This window comes from Caretta caretta, chromosome 26, assembly GCF_965140235.1.
Source record: "Caretta caretta isolate rCarCar2 chromosome 26, rCarCar1.hap1, whole genome shotgun sequence".
NCBI lineage: Eukaryota > Metazoa > Chordata > Testudines > Cheloniidae > Caretta > Caretta caretta.
Window position 1 is genome coordinate 14,496,767 of NC_134231.1, and position 25,414 is coordinate 14,522,180.

At 61.0% G+C, this 25,414-nt stretch overlaps 1 protein-coding gene across 18 annotated transcripts in view; it reads right to left on the reverse strand.

Moving 5' to 3' along the window:
* CAMK2B (calcium/calmodulin dependent protein kinase II beta) overlaps nucleotides 1–15,498 on the reverse strand; it is a 167,046-nt gene extending 151,548 nt beyond the window's left edge. For all 18 annotated transcript variants that reach the window (XM_048829401.2, XM_048829395.2, XM_048829400.2 and 15 more), the window contains exon 1: nucleotides 15,368–15,498. In XM_048829401.2, the coding sequence (XP_048685358.1) occupies nucleotides 15,368–15,432 (65 nt within the window). In that variant the 5' untranslated portion in view covers nucleotides 15,433–15,498. The remainder of the gene's footprint in view (nucleotides 1–15,367) is intronic.
* Nucleotides 15,499–25,414: the final 9,916 nt, after the last annotated feature.

The following is a 25,414-nucleotide window of genomic DNA, read 5'->3' on the forward strand; positions in this document are numbered from 1 at the left end:
TTGCCCAACCCAGCTGCTCCCCAGAGTCTGCCACTTCTTCAAGAGCTGCAGGTCCCCAGAAGGATGAGCTTCATCATCAGAGATTCGGGAGTGCCTGGCTGGGGGAACAAGGGCTGGGGCAGGACCACGCTTCACACCTAGCAGGGCTAAGCTCTGCCCAAGGGGGGCAGAACACAGACTTGGGACGTGTCTGTAGCTGTGAGCCCAGGCCCCCTGCCGCTGGCCCCACAATGTACCTCCAGCCCACCCAGGTGTATAACACCCGCCTGCAGAGCAGGGCGGCTGATGGCTTTTTCGGGTTTGCTGGAAGTTCTGAGAAAAAAAATCAGCCCGAAAACCAGATTTGCCAGAATTTCCAGCGACCAGCAAAAAAAATCAATAATAATAATTTCCGGGCGAACAGAACGTTTTTTTCCAATTTTGAGCGCTCTTTGCCCCATTGTTTGAAAACTAAAACGAAAGGCCATTTCCCGGCAAAAAGTCATTTCCAATGGAACTGATCACCCCGCCCTCCCCAGCGGTCTTGGCCCAGTTTAGATTGGCCCTGGGCAGAGAGCCGTGGGGAGGGCAGGGTGACAGTTTTCAACTGAAATTTCTGCAGCTGCTGTCTGGGCAGGAAAGCGAAGGGCACCTAGGGTTCCTGGGGCACAGGGAATGGAGACAGACGCCACCCCCCATGCTCCTTGCCACCCTGATACGCATCTAGCTCTCCCGGCTGGGGGATGAAATGACTAGCCGGGGGCTCAGAGCCACAGAGCGAAGCCAGGCACCCCGTTCTCCCTGCGGGCACCCATTACATGCCCTTCCTTTCCTCCTTATTTATTGTCTGGATCGCAGCAGTGCCAAGAGCACCTGGCATGGGCCAGGACCCCTCTGCGCTAGGCGCTGCATGAACAGCGACTGCAGAGAGAACTCCCAGCAGAAACCAATCTCAGCAAATCTGGGCACCTTCTGCAGGGGGGGAGCATGAGAGTCGGAGCCCCCCTCGCCAAGTCTCTTCTGGGCCCACATCTCAGTTACTTCCCCCCCCCCCCACACACACAGCTGAGGGGAAGCCAGGCCACGCTAGGGGAGGCCCCTTGGAGCAATTCCTGCCACTCACGGCACAGGATCCCCGCACGAGGCTTTCAGCCTGGGAGCATTTCTAATGATCTCTGCCCCTGGCTCTTCCTTTCTTTGCAGCGCTGGGCAGAAAGGCTCTGGCCGGACCTGGCATTGGCATGTTCCGCTCACAGAGCCGGCAAGTGCGGATGGGCAAAGGCCATGCTGATCTGCTCAGACGCCTTCAAACGAGGGAGGCGCACTGGCAGCTGGAGGAGCCTTCGAACCGCAGCCAACAGAAAGGCAACCTGCAGAGAGCAGGCCCTGCAGGAAGGCTCCAGGGCCTCCCCCAGGACCAGCAGGGGGGCAGGCAAAGCAGATCGGATCACCTAACGGAGGTGGGGCTGGGGGAATTCCCAGATGGGGACGTGGCAGCTGGCCCAGATCCGGACACACCAGGACAGCAGCAGCTACGCCCAGCCACGGGCCACAAGGAGCGGCTTACTCCCCCGGCCCTGTATTTCCCGCCCCCGGGTCCCCGTTCCCCAAACCATGTGCAGGGTGGGCAATTTTTGACCCTGCTCAGTGAGGTTTTCTGCTCCAAACTTCTGGACTTAGGAGCCACCAAGGGGCTGGCTGGAAGAGAAGAACAGCCCGAGAAAGGCCATTGGCCCATTTCCTGAGGCCCTGACCTCGGGGAGGTCACCTGGGCAAAGCAACCCTCCGGACCACGGGACAAGCAGGCTCTGGACTGTGGGAGCCCTTGGGAGTTCAGCTGCCCCCTTCGGGCAGGGGCTGGGTCTTTGCTTTGTGTTTGTAAAGCACCTGCCACACCAGGGCCCTGGTCCCACCCATCTGGCTCCGAGGTGCTACAAACACATAACAAGCAACGTGATCTATCTGTGACCCCCATCACAGGAGGATCTGAGCACCTGGCAAGGGATTTGTCCCCTGGAGCAAGGCATCGAACATCTCCATCGTACAGGTGGAGAACTGATGGCCAGAGACAGCCACCCAAGGTCACACAGGAAATCTGTAGCAGAGCAGGGATAGGATTGTGCTCTAACCACTGAGCCATCCTTCCTCAAGGACTTCCTCCTACCAGTGCTGGGCACACGGCTCCTTGGGGTCTGAGAGAGGAGAGGGGACATAAGAACGGCCATACTGGGTCAGACCAGAGGTCCATCTAGCCCAGTGTCCTGTCTTCCGACAGTGGCCAGAGGCCATGGCCAGGGCCAGGTGCCCCGGAGGGAACGGAGCAGGGAATCATCAACTGATCCATCCCCTGTCGCCCATTTCCAGCTTCTGGCAAACAGAGGCTTGGGACACCATCCCTGCCCATCCTGGCTAATAGCCATTGATGGACCTATCCACCCTGAATTTACCCAGTTCTTTTTTGAACTCTGTTATAGTCTTGGCCTTCACAACATCCTCTGGCAAGGAGTTCCACAGGTTGACTGTGCATTGTGTGAAAAAATACTTCCTTTTGTTTGTTTTAAATCTGCTGCATATTAATTTTATTGGGTGACCTTTAGTTCTTGTGCTATGAGAAGGAATAAATCACACTTCCTTATATACTATCTCCACACCAGTCACGATTTTATAGACCTCAATCATATCCCCCCTTAGTCGTCTCTTTTCCAAGCTGAAAAGTCCCAGTCTTGTTAATCTCTCCTCATACGGAAGCCGTTCCATCCCCCAAATCATCTTTGTTGCCCTTTTCTGAACCTTTTCCAAGTCCAATATATCTTTTTTGAGATGGATCTCCCAGATCTGCACGCATTCCAGATGTGGGCGTACCCTGGATTTATATACAGGCCATATGATATTTTCTGTCTTATTCTCTATCCCTCTCTTCCCAGCATTCTGTGAGGGAAGATATCTGCTAGGGGCCTGGTCGGTTCCCCAGGGGCTCAGGCTAGGCCAGAACGGACCTCTAAAGAAGCAAGACACTTCAGTACCATGGAGAGAACACGCTCAGGTTCCATCTGTACCTGGCAGAACAAGCTGCCCCGGTATCATGGCACGAGCCCAAAGGATGCCAGCAGCTGTGTCCCTAGTTGTCTGAACTGTTTGGAGTTAACAGGGGGATTATGGCAGCATCTAAATGCATCAGTATCAAGGCTCGGGGCCCCTCTATGCCAGGTGGTTCACATGCCCCCCTGGCACCGCCTTCAGTAACTCCTCTTCTTCCTCCCACCCCTTAGCCATCACTTCGCCGAGCCTTCCCGGGAAGTTCCCCCCTCCAGCCTCTCTGTGTCTCGATGGTAAGCAGGCACCCAGGACCAGATGCTGTGTCTCAGGGACAGTCGCATCAGAGCTACCTCAGATTGCCTCCTCCCTGCTCTGTGACCTGATCCTTCCTGCTACAGAGCCCCAAACTGGGCTGGCCAGCTGTGCTGCCAGGTTTGCTGTGCCCGCCGGAGGCCTTGTCTGCACCACACACCGGGCCCCTTAACTACCCCAGGCCGCAGCTCCACTGGCAGAAGCTGTAGTGTAGACGAGGCTGGGTCTAAGACAACACAGAGGTGAAACGCCGGAGTCCTGTCTACACTACAGCAGGCACCAGGGCAGCTGCGCCCGTTGGCAATTCCCAGCCCTGATATTGCTGGGGCAGTTGTACCCTACGTGTCCCCAGTGTTACTGCCTCTTCCACGGTGGAAAGGGCCCGTTTAAGTGTCTAATCAGCATTTGCTGATCACGGTGCCCAGATCTGCAGCCGGAGAACCAACAGGAGACACGGCCCCCGCTTGGCAGAAGGCATCGGTGACTTTCCTGAATCCGGTTAGATGTGCAGACCCCAGCTCCTACTTCATCCACCTCCCAGACCTTCCAACCAGGTTCTCCTTCTCAGGGGGATAACCTGCCCCCCACCCTGTCTCTGATCTGTGTACCCAGCTCAGCGTTCAGACCAGCCCACCCCCATCTCTAGTGCGCCGATCCCAGCCCCAGCCCCTTCCTGTGCCCAGGGGAGTGGTCCAGTCCCAGCATGCGAGGAAGGGACAGGGACTGACCAGAGCCCATCTCAGGCTGCTCCGGGGGGTGAAATCCCCAGACACGGCCCTGACTAGCAATCAACGACTGGAATGGCTGATGTGCCATGGAGCATCTAACCCCCAGAGCAGGGCTTCTGTGCCCCAAAGCCTGGTTCAGCACCCAGCATTTCAGGTGGAGAAGGGCCTAACCCAGGAGCTCTTGCTTCTGGCCTGTCAGCAAGACACAGCATCCTGCACGGACTGACCAGCGAGATTGTCCCTTATAGAGTAAGGGAGAGGCCCCCGCGCCTCCCCCATATTAAAGCATAGAAGCCACCACCCACCCAGCAACAGTGTCTTTATCAGAGTCCCTCCTGTCTACCAGGCTGCTCCTCCAGCCCCCATCCCTGCAGCGCATTGCAAGAGATGGATCATCACCCCGCCAGGTGGTGGGGCAGGGCTGTTAATCCCATTGGAGTCAGGGGAGACCCAAGGCCCAGCAAAGAAGGCCCAGGCTTATAAAGGTTTCCAGGCACTGTTACGCTCAGCGTTGCAACACCTAATGGGTTTAGGAGCTGAAATCTCATTCCCCAAAGGGGTTCAGGCACCTGAATGCCTTCAGAGCTCTGGGCCTCAGTGATTAGTCCACAGCCCCCCAGGGAATCAGTCTAGGGCTGAGTGGGGAATTGAACCAAGTGCCAAACTAGTGCCTTAGCCACTGGGCCACCCTTCCTCTCTGCCCTCACCACCCCGCAGCACCAGTGCCCAGAAGCAGACCCCAGGTTTGCTCCCCCTAATCCTGCAGCCCCCTCCACAGAAGGATTCCCCCCAAAAGCTGGTACCCCCCCACCATAAACTTGAAGCAACAATGCTGAGACCAGCAATCTCCCAGGGCCCATTACTGCCTCGGTTAGTTACAGGAGCACCTACGCCGGCCAGTCACAGAGCAGGGCCCGCATTGTGCTAGGCACTGTACAAACTCGGAACAGACAGACGCTCCCCGCCTGGGAGAGCCGATAAGCAAGATGTCACGGAGTCCCTGGGCGATGCTCTGGAACTGCTCCCCATGAAGCCAGTCAGGACTCTGGGGTAGTCGCCTTTCTGTGAGCAGCCTGTCTTCAGGACACACAGCTCACACAGCTTCCACCTTCCTGGGTCTGACCTCGGAGCATTCAGCATCCTCTGCCCCTCCGTGCGCTTCCCACAGCGAGTCCGCTCAGGCGGGGCTCCTGGGGAAGCCAGAGGGTCCTGCACCCCAACTTCGCAGTCAGACGTGACTCTCAGCCAGCCAGTAAAACAGAAGGTTTATTAGACGACAGGAACATGGTCTAACACAGAGCTTGCAGGTGCAGAGAACGGGACCCCTCAGCTGGGTCCATTTTGGGGGGCAGTGAGCCAGACAACCACGTCTGCACTTCACTCCATGTCCCAGCCAGCCCCAAACTGAAACTCTCTCCAGCCCCTCCTCCTCTGGGCTTTGTTCCTTTCCCGGGCCAGGAGGTCACCTGATTCCTTTGTTCTCCAACCCTTCAGCTCTCACCTTGCAGGGGGGGAAGGGCCCAGGCCATCAGTTGCCAGGAAACAGGGTGTCGGCCATTCTCTGTGTCCAGACCCCTGCACACACCTGCCCTCTAGGGCTCTGCAATGATCATACACCCTTACTCCACCCCCTAGATACTTAAGAACTGCCTGGGGGAAACTGAGGCACCCCCACACTATTCAGAGGAAACATTAAGAACAGTCCCACTTCGTCACATCTCTCCCCCCTTCGAGATCGAACTGAGCGGGGTCACTTTAGCCGGTGACCTGGGGAAGTTCGAAGCCACCAACATTCCCATGGATGCCCCAGCATCTCTCCCATTCCTTGGTAGGAGTTACACCAGGCCCTTTCAGTTTCACGCCCTCCCTTAGGTCAGGGGTGGTCGATAGCACTCGCAGGCCGCATGTGGGAAGGTTTATGCAGCCCATGCCCTTTGGCCACCCCAAGAATGTCTCCCCATTGACCATCACCTTCTGCTCCCACTGGAGGTCCGAGGGGCCTGGCCCCAGGAAACTCCACACAGACATATAGGTTGGGGTCAGGAGTGGGAGCCTGTCCACATCCCCAACCATCTGGCTGACGGAGTCTGTGGCCTTGGGACCCAGCAAGGGAGCTAGACACCGGGGCTTTTCCGCAGGGTCCCCTTGGTTCAAATCGCCAGCCTGCTCAAAGGCAGTGAGGTGGGCATCCAAACCCCCCCCCTTAACCAGGGGCAGCAATTTAGTCTCGAGGTTCCCTGCGGAACTGGCCCCCCGGGGTCTATCCCCACTCACCCCTGAGGGGTCCCCTAGGCCTCTCCGCTCCCCCACCGCCAGTTCATGCTGCTGCTGCTTCTGCAGCTCTTTCTCGGGCTCTCGCTGTCTCTCACAGTCCTCTTGCTCTCTCAGACTCAGCTCCAATCCCGTCCGTCTCGATCCCCCGATGGGGAACCCGATCGTGAAGACCCCCATCTGGTCGGGGACAGGAGTCTTGGCGATGCCTGACTCCCGCTTCAGCTGCTCCCAGATCCTGCTATAGCCCCAGTTGGGGTCAGGAATCTGTTCCTTAGAGCGGTCATCCTCCTCCAGCTGCACGATTAACTCTGCTTTGGTGCACTTTCCAACGCTCAACCCTCTCTTTCTGCACAGGGTTACAATGTCCTTCTTAAGGAGACGGTGACAGGCCATCACTCCGCTCCTCCCAAGTTGTTGTGGACTCACAGGCCCGTGTGTTCTCAGCTCCCGACGGTTTCCAGGGAGAACCCCTAGTGTGCCAGCCCTTCTCGAGGTCACCACCTCTTTGCCAGGGTCGAGCTGCAGACTCCTCCGCCCCTTGGACTGCTTGCTGCAATCCCCAGGGGAACCCTGCTACTGCACAGTCCTTCTCGCTGGTCACACACTCCCAGGGGTTAACCGCCCCCCGAAACCGCTCCTCTCTGAGCCTTCAGCAGGCCTGGTCCTCGGCAATCCCCCTTCGTGTTACTGCTCCCCAGTCACTTACTGCAGGAAGCGCCATCCACGGGGTGCAGTACATCCCACCGCTGCCACCAGTTGTCACGGAGTCCCTGGGCGATGCTCTGGAACTGCTCCCCATGAAGCCAGTCAGGACTCTGGGGTAGTCGCCTTTCTGTGAGCAGCCTGTCTTCAGGACACACAGCTCACACAGCTTCCACCTTCCTGGGTCTGACCTCGGAGCATTCAGCATCCTCTGCCCCTCCGTGCGCTTCCCACAGCGAGTCCGCTCAGGCGGGGCTCCTGGGGAAGCCAGAGGGTCCTGCACCCCAACTTCGCAGTCAGACGTGACTCTCAGCCAGCCAGTAAAACAGAAGGTTTATTAGACGACAGGAACATGGTCTAACACAGAGCTTGCAGGTGCAGAGAACGGGACCCCTCAGCTGGGTCCATTTTGGGGGGCAGTGAGCCAGACAACCACGTCTGCACTTCACTCCATGTCCCAGCCAGCCCCAAACTGAAACTCTCTCCAGCCCCTCCTCCTCTGGGCTTTGTTCCTTTCCCGGGCCAGGAGGTCACCTGATTCCTTTGTTCTCCAACCCTTCAGCTCTCACCTTGCAGGGGGGGAAGGGCCCAGGCCATCAGTTGCCAGGAAACAGGGTGTCGGCCATTCTCTGTGTCCAGACCCCTGCACACACCTGCCCTCTAGGGCTCTGCAATGATCATACACCCTTACTCCACCCCCTAGATACTTAAGAACTGCCTGGGGGAAACTGAGGCACCCCCACACTATTCAGAGGAAACATTAAGAACAGTCCCACTTCGTCACACAAGACAAGAGACAATAGGTGCATACAGAGGGGAGAGCACAGGACGGGTCAGCGTGATGGCCTCCAGCCCTGTGGCAGAGACCTGGTGTCGGGGAGTGGGGAGATCTGGCATCCCCATCCCTTCAACCAGAGTTCAAAGCATAGGCTCGGCTGGGAATAAGGGGCTCTGGCTCTGCGCAAGTCCCCCTGCCCCCGAGGCCCACGCAGGGCAACCCCTCTGAGCACCCTCCCCAGGCAAGGCAGGCTTGGGGTGTCCCCCTGCAGTTCTCCAGCGTCAGCACATCTGCTCCCACAAATCCAAAAGCCCAGACCAGCTCGGAAAGGCCCCCCAAACAGGAAGCACAGCCCAGGCCTGCCAGGTGACCTGCTCGCCCCCTTCTGCCGTTCTAATTGCCCTTCCCCGCTGGCACCCGGGGCCCACCCGCTGCAAAGATGGCACCAGCTCTCCCAGAGAACCCAGCCCCGGGAGAAGCTCACCCCCGGCTCTCAGTGGGCTGGGCTGATGCCTGGGGAGAGCTCAGAACCAGCCCAGCCAGCGCTCCCATTGCGATTGACAACAGCAAACTGGGGCGGGCAGCAAGCCGTGGGTCAGAGGCCCCAGCATGGGCACCCTGGAGAGAACGGGGGAAGAGGGAAGCGCACAGCGTCCCTGGTGCCTCTGATCTGGGCCAGCGGCAGCTAAAGCCAGGACTCCTGGGTTCTTCCCCAGCTCTGCCACCCGGTAGATCTGACCTTGCCCATGCCCTGCCCCTCTGTAAAGGGGACGGGGGCGGGTAATGAAACCCACCTCGCTGCAGGAGAGGCTGGGGACGCTCTGCTAACGCCAAGGAAGGGGCAGGCTGAGGATGGAAAGCGCTGGGGAAGGATCATGGCTGACAAGCCTGGCAATGGACAGGGGGCAGGGGAGGACACTGCCTCCTCCTGGAGAGAGTCCGCGACGTCAAAGTAGCCTCCCTGTGTGTCATAGTCCCCGTACTGCTAACAGCTAGGGGAGATTCCCAGGTGGGCGGAGCCACACGCCTTAGAAACCCCGGCAAGCGGAGGCAGGAGCCCGGGTTCGCCGGCGCAGTCTGTTGCCGTGGAAACGCCGGGCGCCCCGGATTGAGGATTGCTGCAGGGGGGCGAGGCAGCGAGCGCGGGCGGGCAGCACCGGGCAGGGGCACAGGGGGGCAGGGGCCGGGAGTTCCCCCGGGGGGGAATGAGGGGGGGGGCCTGCCCAGCCCCCAGAGCCGGCTGCAATCTAGGAACCGCCCCCGCCGCGCTGCTCGCGGGCCCGGAGGGTCTCTGCAGAGCCTGAGCCCTCCCCGTCCACCCAGAACCGAGCCTGTCCCGGGGAGGGGGGAACAGGCTCGCCTCCTGCCCCGAGCCGGCTTGCCCGTCTCCTCGCCTGGCATGTCGGGGGCAGGGGACCCGCACACTCCGCTCCCCCGCCGAGCGAGATGCCCCATCCCGGGCACGCAGCCGGCGAGGCTGGGGCACGGAGCGGGCTGGCCGAGCCAGCAGGGAGGCCGGCGGGGGGAGCAGAGAGCAGAGCTGCCCCCCCCCGGGGTCCGGTTTGTTCTGCCCCGCGGGCGGCCCGCAGAGGGAAGGGGCTGGGGGCCTCGAACTCGCAGCCCCAGCTACTCCTGGCCCCGCAGAACGGCGAGCGCCGGGGCGGGGGGGGGGGTCCATCCCGCTGTCTAATCCCTGCCCCCTGCAGCCCCGAGACCGGGCTTCAACCGCGGCTCCTCGCCGCCTTCCCACCGCGCACCGCTGCGCTGCCCGCCGCCTTTGCTCCCCAGCTCCGTGCTCCAGCGGGGCTCGGGCCCCCCGGGGCTGCAGCGGGGCATAACCCAGCCAGGCAGCGCCACGTCCACACCAGCCCGCCCGTGCTCCGGGCCAGTGGGGCTCCGCGCACCCCGCAGGACGGCCAGGCTGTAATCCCCTCGCTGCGCTAATCCCGCCGTGCGTCCGCCGGGATCCCCCACCCATCTCCCCCCCAGCCGGGCAGCAGCACCCCGGCCCCGACACAGCCTGGGGCCCTCGGGCTCCAGGGGAGCTGCAGGGTCGCCCCGACGGATGCGGCCCGAACCCCGGGCTACGGCCCCCCCTGGACGCACCGCCCGGCGTGGCCTATAACCCCCAGCTTCCCGGCACTGCAGGGCCGGATGACCCCCCCGAGGGCCAGTTTCTCCCCCCCCCAACAGCAGAGCCCCCCCATGTTTATAGCCCCCTCCCTTGAGAGTGCGCTCATCCCCGGAGGCGCTGCCCAGCCCGGCACCCCGAACCCTTCTGCTCACACCCCCGCTGCGGCTGCTGCTTCTGGGCCGGGTGCCTTGTTTCTCCCGGTGCAGCCGGCTAACGAGCCTTCCGCTGAACGGGCAAGAGCCAGCGGCTCAGGGCAACGCAACCACGGCCGAGCCTTGACCCCCCTTCCCGAAACCCGGAGCCCAGCGCCCGCCTGGGGCGAGCTGGGCGATGCCCGGGGTCCTGGCAGGGAGCCGGCGCAGAGAGAGGACGGGCAGTGGCAAAGGGAGGGTGGGTGGGGCTGGCGGGGCCCCGCATGAGAGGGAGGTCCCCGCAGGTCTGACCGGCACCGCAGCCCAGGGGTGGGATAACAAGGGCAGGGGGAGCTGGGAGAGGCCGCCAGCTTCTGAACGGGTGCCAGGGCCGAGAGGGTTTGGGGCTAGTCAGGGCAGCCCCACGCTGCCCACTGGTCTGGCCCCAGAGGCACTGGGGAAAGCCTGCCCATGGGGACATTCTCCCTAGAGCCTGGTTCCCGCGCTGAGGCCAGGCGGGGGTGTTAGATGAGGCCCCCTTCTTTTATACCTAGCTGCTAACGCCTGTAACTGAGAACCGTCTGTTTCCCTGTCCAGATAACTGTCCAGTCCTCTCGCGAACCTCACTGAGCTCCGGGCCTCGGTCAGATCTTGTGGCAGTGAGTTCCACCGGCTAATTACCCGATGTGCAATAATTGTCTTTCCTGGTTTCAGGCAGCTGCCACTCACCGGCCCCTTGTCCTTGTGTGATGATGAAGGGTAAACATGGGCGCTCCTGCTCTGTCTGAGACCCCTGTGTCATTCACTGGTTGTTCCACCGGTCTTCCCCCCAAGGTAGCAGATAGAGCACTGGAATGGGCCTCGGGAGACGTGGGTTCTATTCCCAGCTTTGCCACTGGCCTGCTGGGCAGCCATGGGCAAGTCACTCTGTGCCTCAGTTTCCCCATCTGTCAAATGATCCTGACCAGCCCCCTCCCCCGGGAAGCACGGTGAGAGCTACTGAGGAAAAGTGCTGGATAAGAGCTAGGGATCATTATTAGCTGGGTTGTCACCGTGCCCTCTTTAGAGTCTCCCCCATGGAAGTCTCTACCTGGGCTCGCTGCTCTCCGACCCCCGGGGAGTTCTGCCATTCCTGTGCTGACCTTGCATGACCCCCACTCTACCCGGCCTTGCCTGGCACCTCCTCCCCACATTGACTTGACAGGCAAAGGGGACCCTCTCTCGCCTGGGTTGCTGGGGAGAGGAGTCAGCCGTGGCCACAAGGCCCTGCAGCTGGGGGCAGCCCCCTCTGCGCTAGGCCAGGCAGCGTGGCCTAGGGCCTAGAGCAGCTCAACCGGGGAGCTGGGTCTGGGTTATGCCACCGGCCTACTAGGTGAGTCACTCGCCTGCTCTGGGCCTCAGTCTCCCCACTTTGAACTCCACTGGGGGGGAGTGAGATGGAGGAGCCAGGCCCTTCTTTACTTCTCAGGGAGGCCGGTCCCGCAAATGCCCCTCACCAGCCCAGCTGCTGCTGTTCACCTCCTTGGCCCCGTTCCTTCCCCAGCCCGAGCCTCCAAGGAGCGTGGGCCAGGGGGGCAGACAGGCAGGGCCTGCACGCCAGGAGCCAGGCCCCTGCCCCGGCCTGGGCCCAGCCTGAGCTTCCCCGGGAACCCAGCAGCCCCGGTTCCAGCCTCTCCCGGATGGATCCTGGAAGCCACCCGCTGTTTACTCCGTGATTGCCACACACCGCAGCCGAGGTGGGCTACTATCCATTGGCCAAGCTGCCTCGGGGCAGGGACCTACGTGCTGCACTGTAGCCTCGCCCCCACCCGCCAGCCCCCTCCACGCCAAAGGGCCTTCCTGCAAAAGCGACCCTCCCAGGCCCCCAAGGGATCAAAGCCCAGCGCCCCCGAAGGACAGGCTAGCAGGGGGCCTGCTGCAGGAGCCAAGAGGGCAGCCCACACCCCTGGCACGGGTCCATCTGCGCAGGACTTAGGAGCCTCACCAAGACAGTCCTGGAGCGCAAGAGCAGGCCTCACTTAGCCAGGGGCAGGGAGCTGGGTCACCTCTACGGGCAGGCTGGGCCCAGACCACGCAGAGACCCCCCGTCGCACTGGGCTCCGAGCAGACTGGCAGCCACGGTTGATCTGCTGAGATATTTCGAACACACCCATCACCCTGGTATCTGAGCTCCACCAGGTTCCGGAGCAGCCCCACTTCGGCACCCGCGGGGCAGCTGCTGTGTCCCGGCAGAGGGGCTTAGTCCTCAGGCCTGGACACGCCCAGTGTGCCAAAGTGGGAATTTGCTGCAGTATTTTTATGAGCCTGGCGTGCCTCAGTTTCCCCAGGCATTGGGTGGCTGCCCGGCGCGGGGAAGGAGGATTCCATTTGCTCTCGGGGAAGACGAAGGGACCTCAGTGCAGGCGGGGTTCTGGCTGACCTGGGGACTGAGTGAGAGGGAGACGAAGTTCACTGCAGGTCGCTCTGGGCTACCCTCGACCCTTCCTTTCTCCAGGCCAAGCTCGGGCCGTCCTGCGCCGCCTTCCAGGGGACCCACCACGGCCGGGCGCGGGGGCCGCCTCCCGGCAGAGCGTCCCCGGCTCCGTGCGACTGGCCCAGCGGAGCTTGTGGTGCGAAGCAGGAGCCCCCCGGGGCTCAGGCTCCGGCGGCTGCGAGGCCCAGCGCGCCCCCCCCGGGGATCTGACCCAGCCAAGGGGTTCCTCCGGGAGGCTGCTCCGAAGCCGGGGGCGTAGCCAGACACCCCGCCGACGGAGCCTGGCGACAAGCCCGGCAGCCCGTTCCGGAGCAGCCCTGCGGTGCCCGGCTCCCCGGCTCCTCTGGGGGGCGGGCTCCTGGCCGGCATTTCCAAGGCCCCCGATCCGGCACCCACGCCGAATTCACGCCTCTCAAAGAGCCTCCAGAGACAGGTGGAAACCCAGCGGCCGGGGCTGCAGCAGGAAGGGGGGGTCCCTCTCTATACAGCTCCGGCAAAGACCCACCCACACCCCCTCAGCGCCCTCACTCCCGGACGCCTCACGCCCTGCACCCCTCCAGGGCAAGTTCAACATCTGGGCCCGCCCCAGACTACGCCTCTGAGCACCCCACAATCCTGAGCCTGTTTCTCCACCTCCGGAGGGACGGGCCGAGCTGCTGTCCCCAGTGAACACATGGGAACGGAGGCCCCCAGAGACGGGGTGACTCCACAGACGCCTATGACCGAGCCCCCGGCCCCTCTCTCTGTAGCGAAGAGGGGACAATCTCTCTCCACACCTCTGGGCAGAGCCCACCTGGCATCTCGTGTTGGTTTCTGGGCACCCGACTAATACGGAGCATATTCTCCGGGCGCCTAGAAGCGCCAGTCAGGGCCCGACCCTGTTGTGTCAGGCGCTGGACAGACACGGAACCAAAAGAATCCCCACCCCAAAGCGCCGGCGGTCCAAGTAGCAGATGTAGAAAAACCGGCAGGGGCTCCCAGCCGGGCAAGGCAGGCGGCTGGGAGCTGAGGTAGAAGGAAAGACGGAGAGAGCTAAATCCATGCGGCTCAGCCAAGCGGCGAGGGAGGGGGCAGCGGGACGCCGCAAAGTCCCTGTCTGTTTGCAGGTCTTTGGGAAGCGGGGGGCGGGGGGGTTGAGGCAGGTCGTTATGGGGTTGCCAGACTTGCATTAAAGATGGAGCCAGTTTGCCAGGAATGGAACATTTTCAGGGGGTGTGAAACGCCAGGGCCAAGATTATCCCAGTTGGGGGGGGGCTCAGCTGGGGCACCCCAAACTCACTGCTCAGCTTGAGACACCCCCAAAGGTCCCGAGTCTGGGCTAGCGCCAAGCACCGCCTCACGGCAACCCAGGCCGCTTTAAGGGGTCTCAGCCTGGAGACGCCCCCAAAAGCCAGTGACTTCCGACAGCCACGGAGCTAACAGGTGGGGGGGGGGGGCATTCCAGGAGACGCTCCCAGCAGCCGGACCTCTCGGGGGGCAGCTGGGGTGGGGAAAGCCCCCTTACTAGGCGGCACTGAGGCCGGGTACCAGCGTGGGCGTGCAGATGGCAGGGTGCCCACCTGGCGCGCTCTCCCGCTGGCGCAAGGGCAGACCCCAGCAGGGAACATGGGTCGGCCACACACGGCAGCCCCAGCCCCTGCTCACTGGAGGGGCAGCTATGCCAGCCCCCAGCCGGGCACGGGCGACCTCTAGGCACGTGTGCGGGGGGGTGCTGAGCCAACCCGCCAGGGCAGCTCCTCCCCATGCCCAGCACCCACGGGCTGCCCGCTCTGTGGCATCTCTACTCCGGAGCCCTGGGCGCAGGGTATTTCCCCGCTGATCCTCCCGGGGGGGAGAGGGGGGGGCGCTCCAGCTCCCCTCCCCCTCCTCCAGCGCCAGCACATGGCGCTGAATGCAAAGAGGGGTGATTGCTGCCAGCCTGGGGCAGGGTGCCAGAGTGGGTGGAGCCTTCCCCAGCCCAGGGGCATCACCAAGAGCGCCCCCCCCAGCCAAAAAATCAGCGGCGGGGGGGGGGGGGGGGGAAGCGTGTTTCTAAATGCAACTAATGACCGAGGAGCAAGAGCAGGCTGGGGAGGGCCGGTCCCCGGGGCTGCGCCGGGCCAGGCGGACAAACCACTGCAGTGGGGGCGAGGGGGCTGGGTGAGCCCCGCAGAACCGGCTGCAGGAGCCTATAAATACGCGGCGAGCCCAAGCCGGAGAGGGGGTGGGGAGGATCCAGCGCCGCAGGGGAGCCGAGGGCGGGGGGGGGGGGGGGTCTAGGGTTTCTGGCACAAGGGACTCGCTGAAGGGCTAATGCCATTCTCCAGATGGTTCCCATTCCTCCTGCATAATGCGTCATGGCTGCGAGCTCCGGCCGGCAAGCGAGCCCCCAGCCCCCCCGCCCTGCTGCCACCCGCGGCCGGGCGAGGGCTGCCCACTGCCCAGCCCCGGCACATGGCAAGTCGCAGGATGCCCAAGGGGGGGGGGCAGCTGGCAACCAGAGCAGCCTGGGCCAGGCTCCCCCCCACACACACACACTAGGGAACCCCCAGCACGGTGGCACCCCAGAGCCAGCAGCCACCTTCCAGCCACCCCCGCGGGGCTTCCCTCCCCCAGCCCGTGCGCCCAGGGCGCAATGGAGAGCGCACCCCCTGCCCCGCACCCGTGCCGGGCGCGGGGGGGGGGCGCAGTACCCCCGGCTCCTCCCATCAGGCCCTGTAAAGGGGGGAGGGGAATGACCCCCAGATCCCCCCCCGAGGGGCGCAGGCTCCCCCCCCCCGCCCCGCAGCCAGTGCGCCCCGGCCCCGGGGAGCGCCGCTGGTTCCAGACGCGGCTCCTTACTTGCCAATTTCCTCGTACAGCTGGTACTCGTCGGTGAAGCGGGTGCAGGTCACGGTGGTTGCCATCGCGGCTGCCGCTTCGCTCCGCAATGAGCTGGGCTCCGGCTCCGCCTGGCAGCGGGGGAGGGAGGGGCTGGCAGGGGCGGGGGCAGGAGCCACCCAGCCCGCTGCGCTCCGAGGCTCCCTGCGAGCGGCGATTCCCCCCCCCCCCCACTCCCACCACACATGCACCCCGCCGCCGGCCCCCCCTGCCCCACACCGGAGCAAGGGACTCGGGGGGGGGGAACGGGCACGGGCGACCTCTGGGTGCAGGGGTCGCTGGGCTGGCCGTACCCCAGCCCTTCGGGGACCCCCGCAGCCAGGGGAGGGGTACGGCCAGCCCAGCGACCCCTGCACCCAGGGTATGGGGTGGTGTCAGGCCCCACATCGTTAGGGGCCCCCCAGCAGAAGCCAAGGAGCCTCCCCATACACAGAGAGCCCCCACTTAGAACCAGCCCCTCCCCATAGAGCACCCCCCCCCCCCAAGAGCCCCAGATCTCCTCCCCACTCCCACCCCAGGGAGCCAGAGCCCCTCCCCTGAGACGGAAAGGGGCACAGACCCCTTGGTGCTTGGGACCTGGGCTCTACTTGGAGGGGAGGTTGGGGGAGATGGGGAATGTGGTCTGGTTTTGGCTTGACCGGTCTCTGTTTCTTATTGTGGCCAGCCAGGCAAAAATACAGGCCATGCCCCAGACAGGGCATCTGCCAAGGGCCGGGATCTCTGCTAAGGAGGTGACACCCTGGTTCTGCCCTAGGCCCCTCCCTTCTGCATCAGCCCCTCGCGCCCGGGGCCGGAGGTCATGGGGCTAGGCCATAAAAGGCAATTAAAGTGCAATATAGCACCGCTGCCTGGTCTGAGAGACGGGGGCACACAGGGCCCATCACCCTGCACCCCCCCGTGCCAGCCTGTTGCACCTAGACCCAGGGAGCGGTGGAGCCGGGGGCCGCACGGCTGTAAGGGTAGTTCAGGACCACCATCCAGGTTCCTGCAAGGGGAGGTGGGGGTTCACCTGGTCACGGTGGAACTCCGGGCGATGGACCCTCTACACAGTGCCTGAGACAGGGCTAGCCCAGGGCCCGGTCCCTGCCTGTGGAGCAAACTCCCCCTCCACCAACCCAAACAGTGCTGCCAGACCCACCCGGAGCCTCCCCACCCCTAGACACCCACCCCAGAGCCCCCCCCCCCATGCCCCGAGGCCCCCACTTCTGCTCCAAGTGCCCAGTGCATTCCCTTGACCTTGCCTCCTCCAACAGAAATAGACACCAAGATGCACATTTAAATAAAACAAACAATCCGACCCCAACAAGCCACTCCCCCTGCCACGTCCCTCTCCCCCCGCAAACACCCCCACAGATGTGTCCTCAAGCATGACTGGGAGGTGCTCAGATCCTACAGTAGCGAGAGTGGGAGAAGAGCCCCTGTGCCAGCAGCCAAGCTATCCCTCGAGATCGGTTTGGGAATCATTCACGCTTCGGGGCTGCTCAGCAAGGGCACAGAGCAAGGGCTCAGCGAGGGCACACTTCTGCCCAGGGGCCCCAGATGTATGGGCTGACTAGCCCTGAGTGGCCAGGCCCTGTAGTCCCAGTTGTTCCCAGGCTCTGGCCAGGGGGTTGCACCATCCTAGTTGCAAAAGGGGCAGAGGCATCCTCATGGCCGCCACACTGAACCGGGTTAGAGCCAACGATCTGCCCTGGGTTGAGACCACAGCCGCTGGGCTGGGCCCTGACCCATAGACAACCATCATTTTGGTTGCTAGAAATCCGAACTACTCCCACGGCGCTCTTATCGGTAGATCTCCAAGCACTTTACAAGAAGGTCAGTATCCTTATTCTCATTTTATAGGGGCGGAAACTGAGGCACAGATGGCTGGGGAGGGGAGTGACTTGCCCAAGGTCACTGACAGGGGAATGGCAGGGCTGGGAGGAGAATCCAGGTCTCCTAAGTTCCGGTCCACTGTCTTGTCCAGCCCCCCCGCCCCATTCAGCGTGGACACCATTGCGAATCAGTAACAGTGGGACTTGTATGGCAATAGTGGGGGTGGGGAGGAGTGTTCACACTCCAAAGGGTGTGAAGGCAGATTCCTGTTATAGCTTCTGTGACAAGGCTCAAGGGAATGCTGCTGGCTTTAGACCTAGAAAATTTCCACGTCCACAGTCAAGGGAAGGAGAAAAAGCTCTGTAACGAGACCCACTCAGACCCAGCTCGGCTCCATCAGGGCACCTGGGCTGATCACAACATGGCTTAGCACCACAGCGGCCTCTCCTGACCTGGCAAGTCCTGACTCGGCCAAGCTGGCTGTCCCGGTCAGGGAGAACCCCTGTGCGGCGAGCTGGTTTCCAAGGCCAGGCCGGCATAGCTGGAGAGCGGGGATGTCTACAGAGAACACAGCCCAGGGGTCCCTCCTTTGCGGGTGATGCTGCCTAAGGGACATCCTGCCAGCGTCATCTGGAGCAGGAGATGATGGAGCCAGGGCAGAACGTGCCATGTAGGGAAAGGACCGAAAATGAAGGATGCAGAATTAGCCCAGCAGGAAACTCCTGGGGGAAATCGTGCCAGTTGACATGGAGCCCAGAGCCCCACCGCCACAAGTCTGCATGTCTGATGAACCATGTAGCCCTGGAGATGAGGGTGTTGGGGGGGGGGGGGGGGGAGGACGGTCACCCACCAGCTGGTGCATCCCCTCATGGCTGAGCAGGGTGAGGAGGCTTTTTCATCTCCGGCACCCCTGTCCATGGTCACGCCGATCCAGGCTTTAAACCCCAGGAGTCAGCCCCCGCCCCAGAACCACGAGATCAGCTTAAAAATCAGAAGACTTTAAAATGACAACATTAGAGGGTCTTTCGACTGGGTTCCTGGGCATGGAGCCTGGAGGGTTCACCTTTGCAAGCTCTTCTCCACAACGAGGAGAGAGATGCTTGCCTTTTTAAAAAATTTAAGTGGAGAGTCTCACGCAGTCACCTGACTCCAGGAGCTGGGGCTTTAAGAAACACAGCAGTGATCACAATGGAACCCAAAGGAACTGAGATGAGAGGCACAGCCCAAAGCGAGGGAATCTTACCGGCTCTGTGTGGAGGGATGCCCTGAATGCTCCTGGGATGTGTCCCCGTCATTTGCTACACAGCAGCCTCTCCACTCAGCACACAGAGGCCTGCGTCCTCAGGGGTATTTCCGGGGGAGCCAGGCTCCTAAGCACCTTTGAGGATCGGGGCCAGGCTGCCTTCTTTCCGGGAGCCCATGTGCCTTCAGCTGGGTGCCAGACATGGGACATGCTGTTGGCACCGGGAGTTTTTTGGCCAAACGATTCCCATTGATGCAGCTCGTGCATCTCATCCTTCAAGCCAGCCACTGTGTGACAGAAGCCACTGGATTAGTGTGTTCTTCTACCCAGCATCTGTCTTGTCTTGCCTCGTAGATTAATAATAAATATCTGTTTCTTCTCTAGCCCTTCCTGTCACTAGATCTGTTACTCCTCCCAGTGCCCCTGGGACGTAGGGAAGCGTTAGTATCTGTAAAATGGGAAACTGAAGTACAGGGAGGCTAAATGACTTGCTCAAGGCCACAGGAAGTCCGTGACGGAGCCGGGCATGAGCGCTGGTCTCCTATGTGCTCTCACCACTGGGTCGCTCTTCCTCCTTGGAAGCGTGGGGGACAGGGACTGTCTGCTCTGCGAAGGTGCCCTGATCGTGGCTGGTCCCTGGGCACTCCAGTAACAAACAGGATTCCGTGCAGCCAGGAATCAGCAGCGGGTCCGACCGGAGGCCGGCTAATCCCTAGCTCAGCTTCTCCCTCCTGAGCTGAAGGAAGCCTTGAGTACATTCAAACGCTGTCCTAGTTTCACTGAAAACGGGACTGAAACCCAATTTCATTAAACCGGCGCCCAAGGCCATGCGGACTTAAATGTGGCTGGCTCCAGGCGTATTCCAGTTTGGCGTAAGTCACTTGGGAATTGATTTAAATGACCTCAAAGCAAGTCACTTCAGGAAACAGGTGCAAGTTAAAGCGTTGCAACCCTCTCGGACAGACGAGGCCTAAATTGTCCTCTGTAGGGACCAGCCACTAGAGGGCGGGATGCTGCTGTTTGCCAGGCAGCAGGAGCAAGATGGGAAGCAGGATTCCTGGGTTCTATTCTGGCCCTGGAAGGGGAGTGATGTCTAGTGGTTAGACCAACAGTGACCCATACATAGACTTGGCACATTCACTCTAAGCAGTGTCACACGAGAGATGTGAAACTCAGGTGTGTCGTACGAGAGATCTGGATTCTAACCCCAGTTCTACCAGGCCTGCCCTCGTGCATCCTCTCGACACCTTTATTGGGGGAAAAGGGTGGTTTCCTGGAGCGCAAGATCTTGCTCAGGAGCAGGGATGATGGCGGGCACAGAAGCAAACAGGAGCGTGTGGAAGAGAGCTTAGAACTCACCGTCTCCCACGTCGCTTGACCCCTATTCAGGGCAAGCCCGGAGAACAGAACGCATGGCAGTCACATTCGGCTCAGGGCTCCCCCAGTTGCTTGTGCCCTTCAGTATGCCGGCTATCGGTCTCTCCCCCGGACGCGCCCGTTGCATCTGCTCCTCCCACCACTAGGCTGCATCTTCATAAACAGGCCTGGGCTGCAATTACCCAGCTAGGCCGCCCAGTGTAGCGATCAGCCTTGTAAATTCCCAGTGCAGCTTCCTACATAGACTGTCAGCGGCGGGGGCCAGGGACAGCGCCTGGCGCAGTTTGGTGCCGCGACCATAGCACACCTAGTAATCTCTAATTCCGTCTGCATCCATCTTTGACAGCCCACGCACTCGGGGGCGGCGGGGGGGGGGCAGCTTGTACTGTCCCCGTGACCACCTGTGCAGAAGGGCAGCCTGTTATGGGCTGGCCCACGGCTGTGCTACATTGAAGAGGGCTGTAAGTTGCCGCTAAGATCCGTTATGGAGCCCTGTGGCCCACATAATAGGGCCCGGCTTCTCATGGACCTAAATACCTTTGAGGATCGGGGCCTCCGGGGGCCTCCAAGCAGACCCAGGCATGTGTCGGTGCCCAAAAGAAAGGCACATGTGGGCGGAGGGGCAGTGCTTAATACAGAACGAAAGAGGGGTCGGGGCTGGAGCCATTTTCGGATGTTCATAACGGGTGCAGCAAGCAGGGGTGCCGGGGCGGAGCGCTGCCAGGCCCAGAGGTGCGGGGGGCTCTGCACTGAGGAGGGGGTTCCCTGGCTCTGACTTTGTGAGGGATTCTGTGGCAGGGAAAGAGGCAGAAAAAGACCAGAAAGGGGAGGGGGAGAAAGCAAGCAAGCATGCACCAGGCACAGCAGCGCTCCCAGCGTGGCCTTTGCAGAGGTCGAAACTCCATGGGCAGGGCCTGGAGCTGACGGATGGCCTCCGTATCCAGGAAGCCCAGGCTTTGCAGACCATCCTCCAGGTGCCAAGCTGGGCACTTTTCCACCAGAGGAGCCACTGCTCCACCGACTTGTGGAGCAAGTCACAGCCTGGGGAAGAAGCCAGGTCAGGTCAGGGGACGGCTGCAGCCAGGCTGGCCAAGCCAGAGAGTAGTCTGGGAAGCCTGCTCCAGGAGCTACAATCAAGTGGACAAGGAGGCCGATGCGGGATGGACTCCTGGATTTATTTCGTGTGTTGGACTCGCTTTCTCACCCAGGCTTCTACTCTGTAAGGACATAATTGTCGTCTCCCAAGTGGCGCTGATCACCCTGGCTTGGTAACGGGCAGTAGCCCGCTTGCCCACGAGTGCGTGAGCTGCCATAGCACAGGGGTGTCAAGAGATCCGCTGTGATGTGTGGCTCTGAGAAAGAGCGCTTTTGGGCAGAGTGTGGGCTAGAAAGGGGCTGGGAGCAAAGAAATTGCCTCCTGTTTGGCTGTTGCTTTGTTCAGGGAAACAGGACTTCGTAAATAAACAATAATGCCAAGGATACCTGGCTTCAGCATGAGCCTCGCCTCCTAGTGGAAACAACTCACAGGGCCTCGTATTTTGGCTAACTGCTTATGTCCAAAAAGGGGTGACACGGTGGCAGACCAGGTGCCAACTGATGCCAAGGCCCCTAGGTCTCCACTGAACTCCGAAAAATAGAGAGCTGGCACCCGAGTGGCTCGCCTGTGTGTTGGTACTGTTAAAATCGGTATTAGAATTAGAAGAACGTCTTAAAACTTTATGAAATCCCTGTAAATTACTGCATGCGTTAATTTCACTCATGAATCTTACCTTTTCAGGCAGGATAGGGATTTTAAGTGTTTGCTCAGCAGCTGTCAGTCACCAGAGAGGAGAGACTCATGAACAAGTGTGAAATACTCTTTTCCAACTGGAGGGTTATCTCCTGCCCAAGAAAGGCAGCCTCTCAGCGCCAGACAAAGCCTTGTGGAACATCAGGGAACAAAAAGACTTTGTTGATTGCTTCCCCCACCCTAGCCCCCTGCACGAAGGGGAGATGTGCCACCGAATTCCTCCCACCAGCTGAATTTGCAACTAAAAGCAGAAGGAATAAAAAAGCCCTGTCCAGGGGGGACTGTCTCTTTAATGCTGCTTGGACTCTGAGGGGCAAGGATTACTAGGCATAAGCAAAAGATCCCTAGCGCTTGGCATGGGTTAGCACTAAAGGACACAGAGAGCTTATTTCTTAAAGAAGCTCCTATTACTTTTGAAACTTAACTCAGTTGCATGTATGTATGTTTACCTGCTTTAACCTTGTAAATAATTCTGGGATTTCTTTTTCCTAGGTAATAAATCTTTCGAGATAGTTTGTTATAAGATCAGCCAGAAACGTTGTCTTTGGTGGGAGACCTAAGGTGCAATTGAGCAGGGATAAGTGACTGCTCCCTTGGGACTGACTATTGCTGTGATTTTTGATGTAAGGGACCATCTATCACAAAGGCAGGCTTGCCTGGGTGACAAGACAGATCAAGAGTGCCCACGGGGACCGTCTGACTGCATGGGAAAGATGTTATAGGGGTTGAGGAGTTGACACTTGATAAGTGAAATTTTAGTCTAAAACTCCCAGCCAATTTGGGGTTTTTGTGCCCCCATTCCTGACCGTCTGCCTTGGGGCTGGCACTCAAGCTCTTGAGCTGCTGTAGGAGGGCTTGACAAGGGGTACCAAGCCCAATGTGCCAGGGCCTCCCCGGAGGGGGATAAGGAAAACCGCACGCTGTCCATGCCCCAAGGAGGACATTGCAGAGTGCCCCGATTTCCCTTGTGCCCCAGGTTCACTCAGCCCATTTGCTGCTTCTGCCTCCATCCCAACAAGAGAGTTTTGCTCCAAGCACAGTCACGCAGGGACCCCCAGTAACTGGGGCACAAACAGCTGGGCAAACTCCCCTCTCCTCCCTTGAAAGGGACTGAGAAGCAACACGAGAGCGGTCAAGAGGTGGAAAATCGCAACTGGATTCTAGGTCCCCTAGTGCCTGTACCCACTGCATGGCACCCCCCGGCCAGGCCGGCCAACAGCCACATATCACTGGCCCTGCACCCCAGCACTGTGCCCCTGGACACATGCCCAGCACATATCGCTGCCCCCTAGCTCACCCTGCACACGCCATGCCGCCTGAGTACCCCTTCATGGCCAGGGGTGGCTTTGCAGCAGCCCTGCCTCAGTTTCCCTCCAAGGCTCCCAGAAATCATCTCCCGAGGCTTTCTCACAGCTACTCCTCGCCCTCTGCCTGGGGCAGGGTTAACGACATGAACAGCTCAGAACATTGCTCAGAGTCCCAAACTAAAGTCCATCCCCATCCCCCCAGCCCAAACATTCCTACTCTGTTCCCACATTTCTGCCAGTCCTGAGGCTCTTCCCCAATGGCCGTGCCCAGCCCAGTCTAGCTGGAATCCTCATTCCCCCAAAGGCCAGGATCCAAAACTCCCCCTGAATTATCGTCCCTCAAGCTCAGACTGACCGGTAGGCAAATGCCCTGGCTACTTGCCTTACATCTCAGGATCCCCACACAGCCTGCTCCAGGCTTGGGCTGACTTTTCTCTCCCTCATTTATCCCAGGCCTGATTGCCTCATGGGGCCCTATCTCATTTTCCCCACCTGGGGAAGGGAGTAAACAGTGTCCCAGGTGAGGCTGCGCTCCGGGGCCTGTTAAAGGGCCAGGCACCCCGTGACGCCGCCTTTCGTATGAACTGTGCCAGCTCTGTGGGCTTTGGTGAGTCTGTCTCGAACCGCTGCCCCGCCCACCCTCCACCCCAGGCCCTCCGGACCTTTTCATCGGGCCCCTGCCCCGTGGACCCGACCGACCCCCCTGCCCCTTCACCGTGAGCCGGCTACACGAGCTGCAGCCGGTCCCTTTCCAGACCGCGCCAAGGAACCATCTCGTGCTCCACACCCTTCACGTCCTCACCCTCGGGTCCTGCCCCGACACAAAGTGGCGGGACCTCCTGCCACCTTCAGAGGGTGAGGAGCCCCGGTGAGCCGGCCTATATTCCACCCTGGTCCCGAGGCCCGCCGGGGCTATCAGTTGGCCGCTCCTTCACGGGGCCATGAGCACGGGCGTGTACTTGGCACGGTTCACCCCAATCCCGGACACCTGCCCCTTTTGCGGCGTGAGGGAAACCCTGGCGCACGTCTACCTGGAGTGCGCCAGGCTGCAGCCCCTATTCCGGCTCCTCACGAATATTTTGTTAAGATTTTGGTTGCACTTTTCCCCTCACCTCCTTATCTATCCCTGTCCGTGGCCGCGCTAAGTCACGGGACCTCCTGGTCAACCTCCTCCTGGCCCTGGCTAAAGTGGCCATCTATAAAACCAGGGTGAGGAGGTTGGCCGATGGAGTCTCCTGTGACTGGGGCCTATTTCCGATCCCCCGTCCGTTCACGCCTCCGGGCAGAGTTCTTCTGGGCGGTGTCCACTGACTCCCTTCGAGGAGCAGTGGGCGCTGTCCGGGGTCCTCTGCTCGGTGTCCCCATCCAGTTCCCTTTGTTCTGTCCCTGTTGTTCATTAGTTGTCCCCCGCAATTATTTGGTTTTCCAGGTCCTGTGGACCCCCCCTCTTAGGCTGGGGGGGGATCCACTTTGCCCGCCCAATTTCTGGATCCCAATAAGACTCCCGCTCAGAGCCAGGGCTCCTGCTTTGTTCCCACCCACTGCCACCACGGGGGTCACGTCTGCTCCTGGGGGTCGGGCTGCAGAATAAAAGCGGGTGATTTGTTCTCAAGCGGGACCACTCTGTGCTGGGATTCAAACCCTGCTGATAACCCTGCGGGGCAGGGGGGCGGGGGGCCAGGGCTGCATGTGTTATCATTTGGTTTTCCCTGTTTAAAAACCAGGTTGATTTAAGTCCCACCCTGAGACATGACTCCCTTCCCACTGCTGCTATCGCTTAAAACCAGGGCGCCCTGCCAGCCGTGGTGCAACTGAACCCAGGGTTTGAAGGGGGCCGCTGGCTGGGCAGTGCCAGGGGGCTGGGCTGTGGGCGTCGCTGCCCACAAGGGCCTTTCCCCTGGACTCAAGGCGGGCAGAGCTGAAGTTTGTGCTCGCATGCAAATCACTGGCAGCTATGCTAATTAGCTCACTGAGTCGTTTGCATGAAGTGTGACCCTGCAGTCTCTGGAGAGGGCAGCAGGATCCCCCCACCCCAGCCGCTCTTCCTGGCGACGCACTCCCAGAGGAACAGGTGCAGCCCATGGGAATGCCCCCGTCCCAGCTGGGCAGCGCCTCCTGCCGCCAGGGCCCTGCCTGGGCACAGCGCTGCGTTGCCTGCCCGTCGGCGATGTAGGGAGGGCAGAGGCAGACAAGGCCTCTGCCCCGGGGGCCCCTGAGACCAGCGGGAGCTACAGGGTCCACCCGCGTGTCCATCTCCACCCGCCCGGCCAACGCAGCACAAGCCAGCCCCTAAACGAGCCGGGCCGGGCTGAGATTCCCTGAGCAGGGCAGGGGAAGGGGCTGGCAGAGAGGATACCAGGCCCTGGCTGGTGGGGGCAGAGCTGGGATGACCAGGCACCTTCCCCCACTGCATCTGGCCAGCAGGGAGCAAACCCACTACTGCCCTCCCAGAGGTGGGCTCCCCATGGGCCTGCACT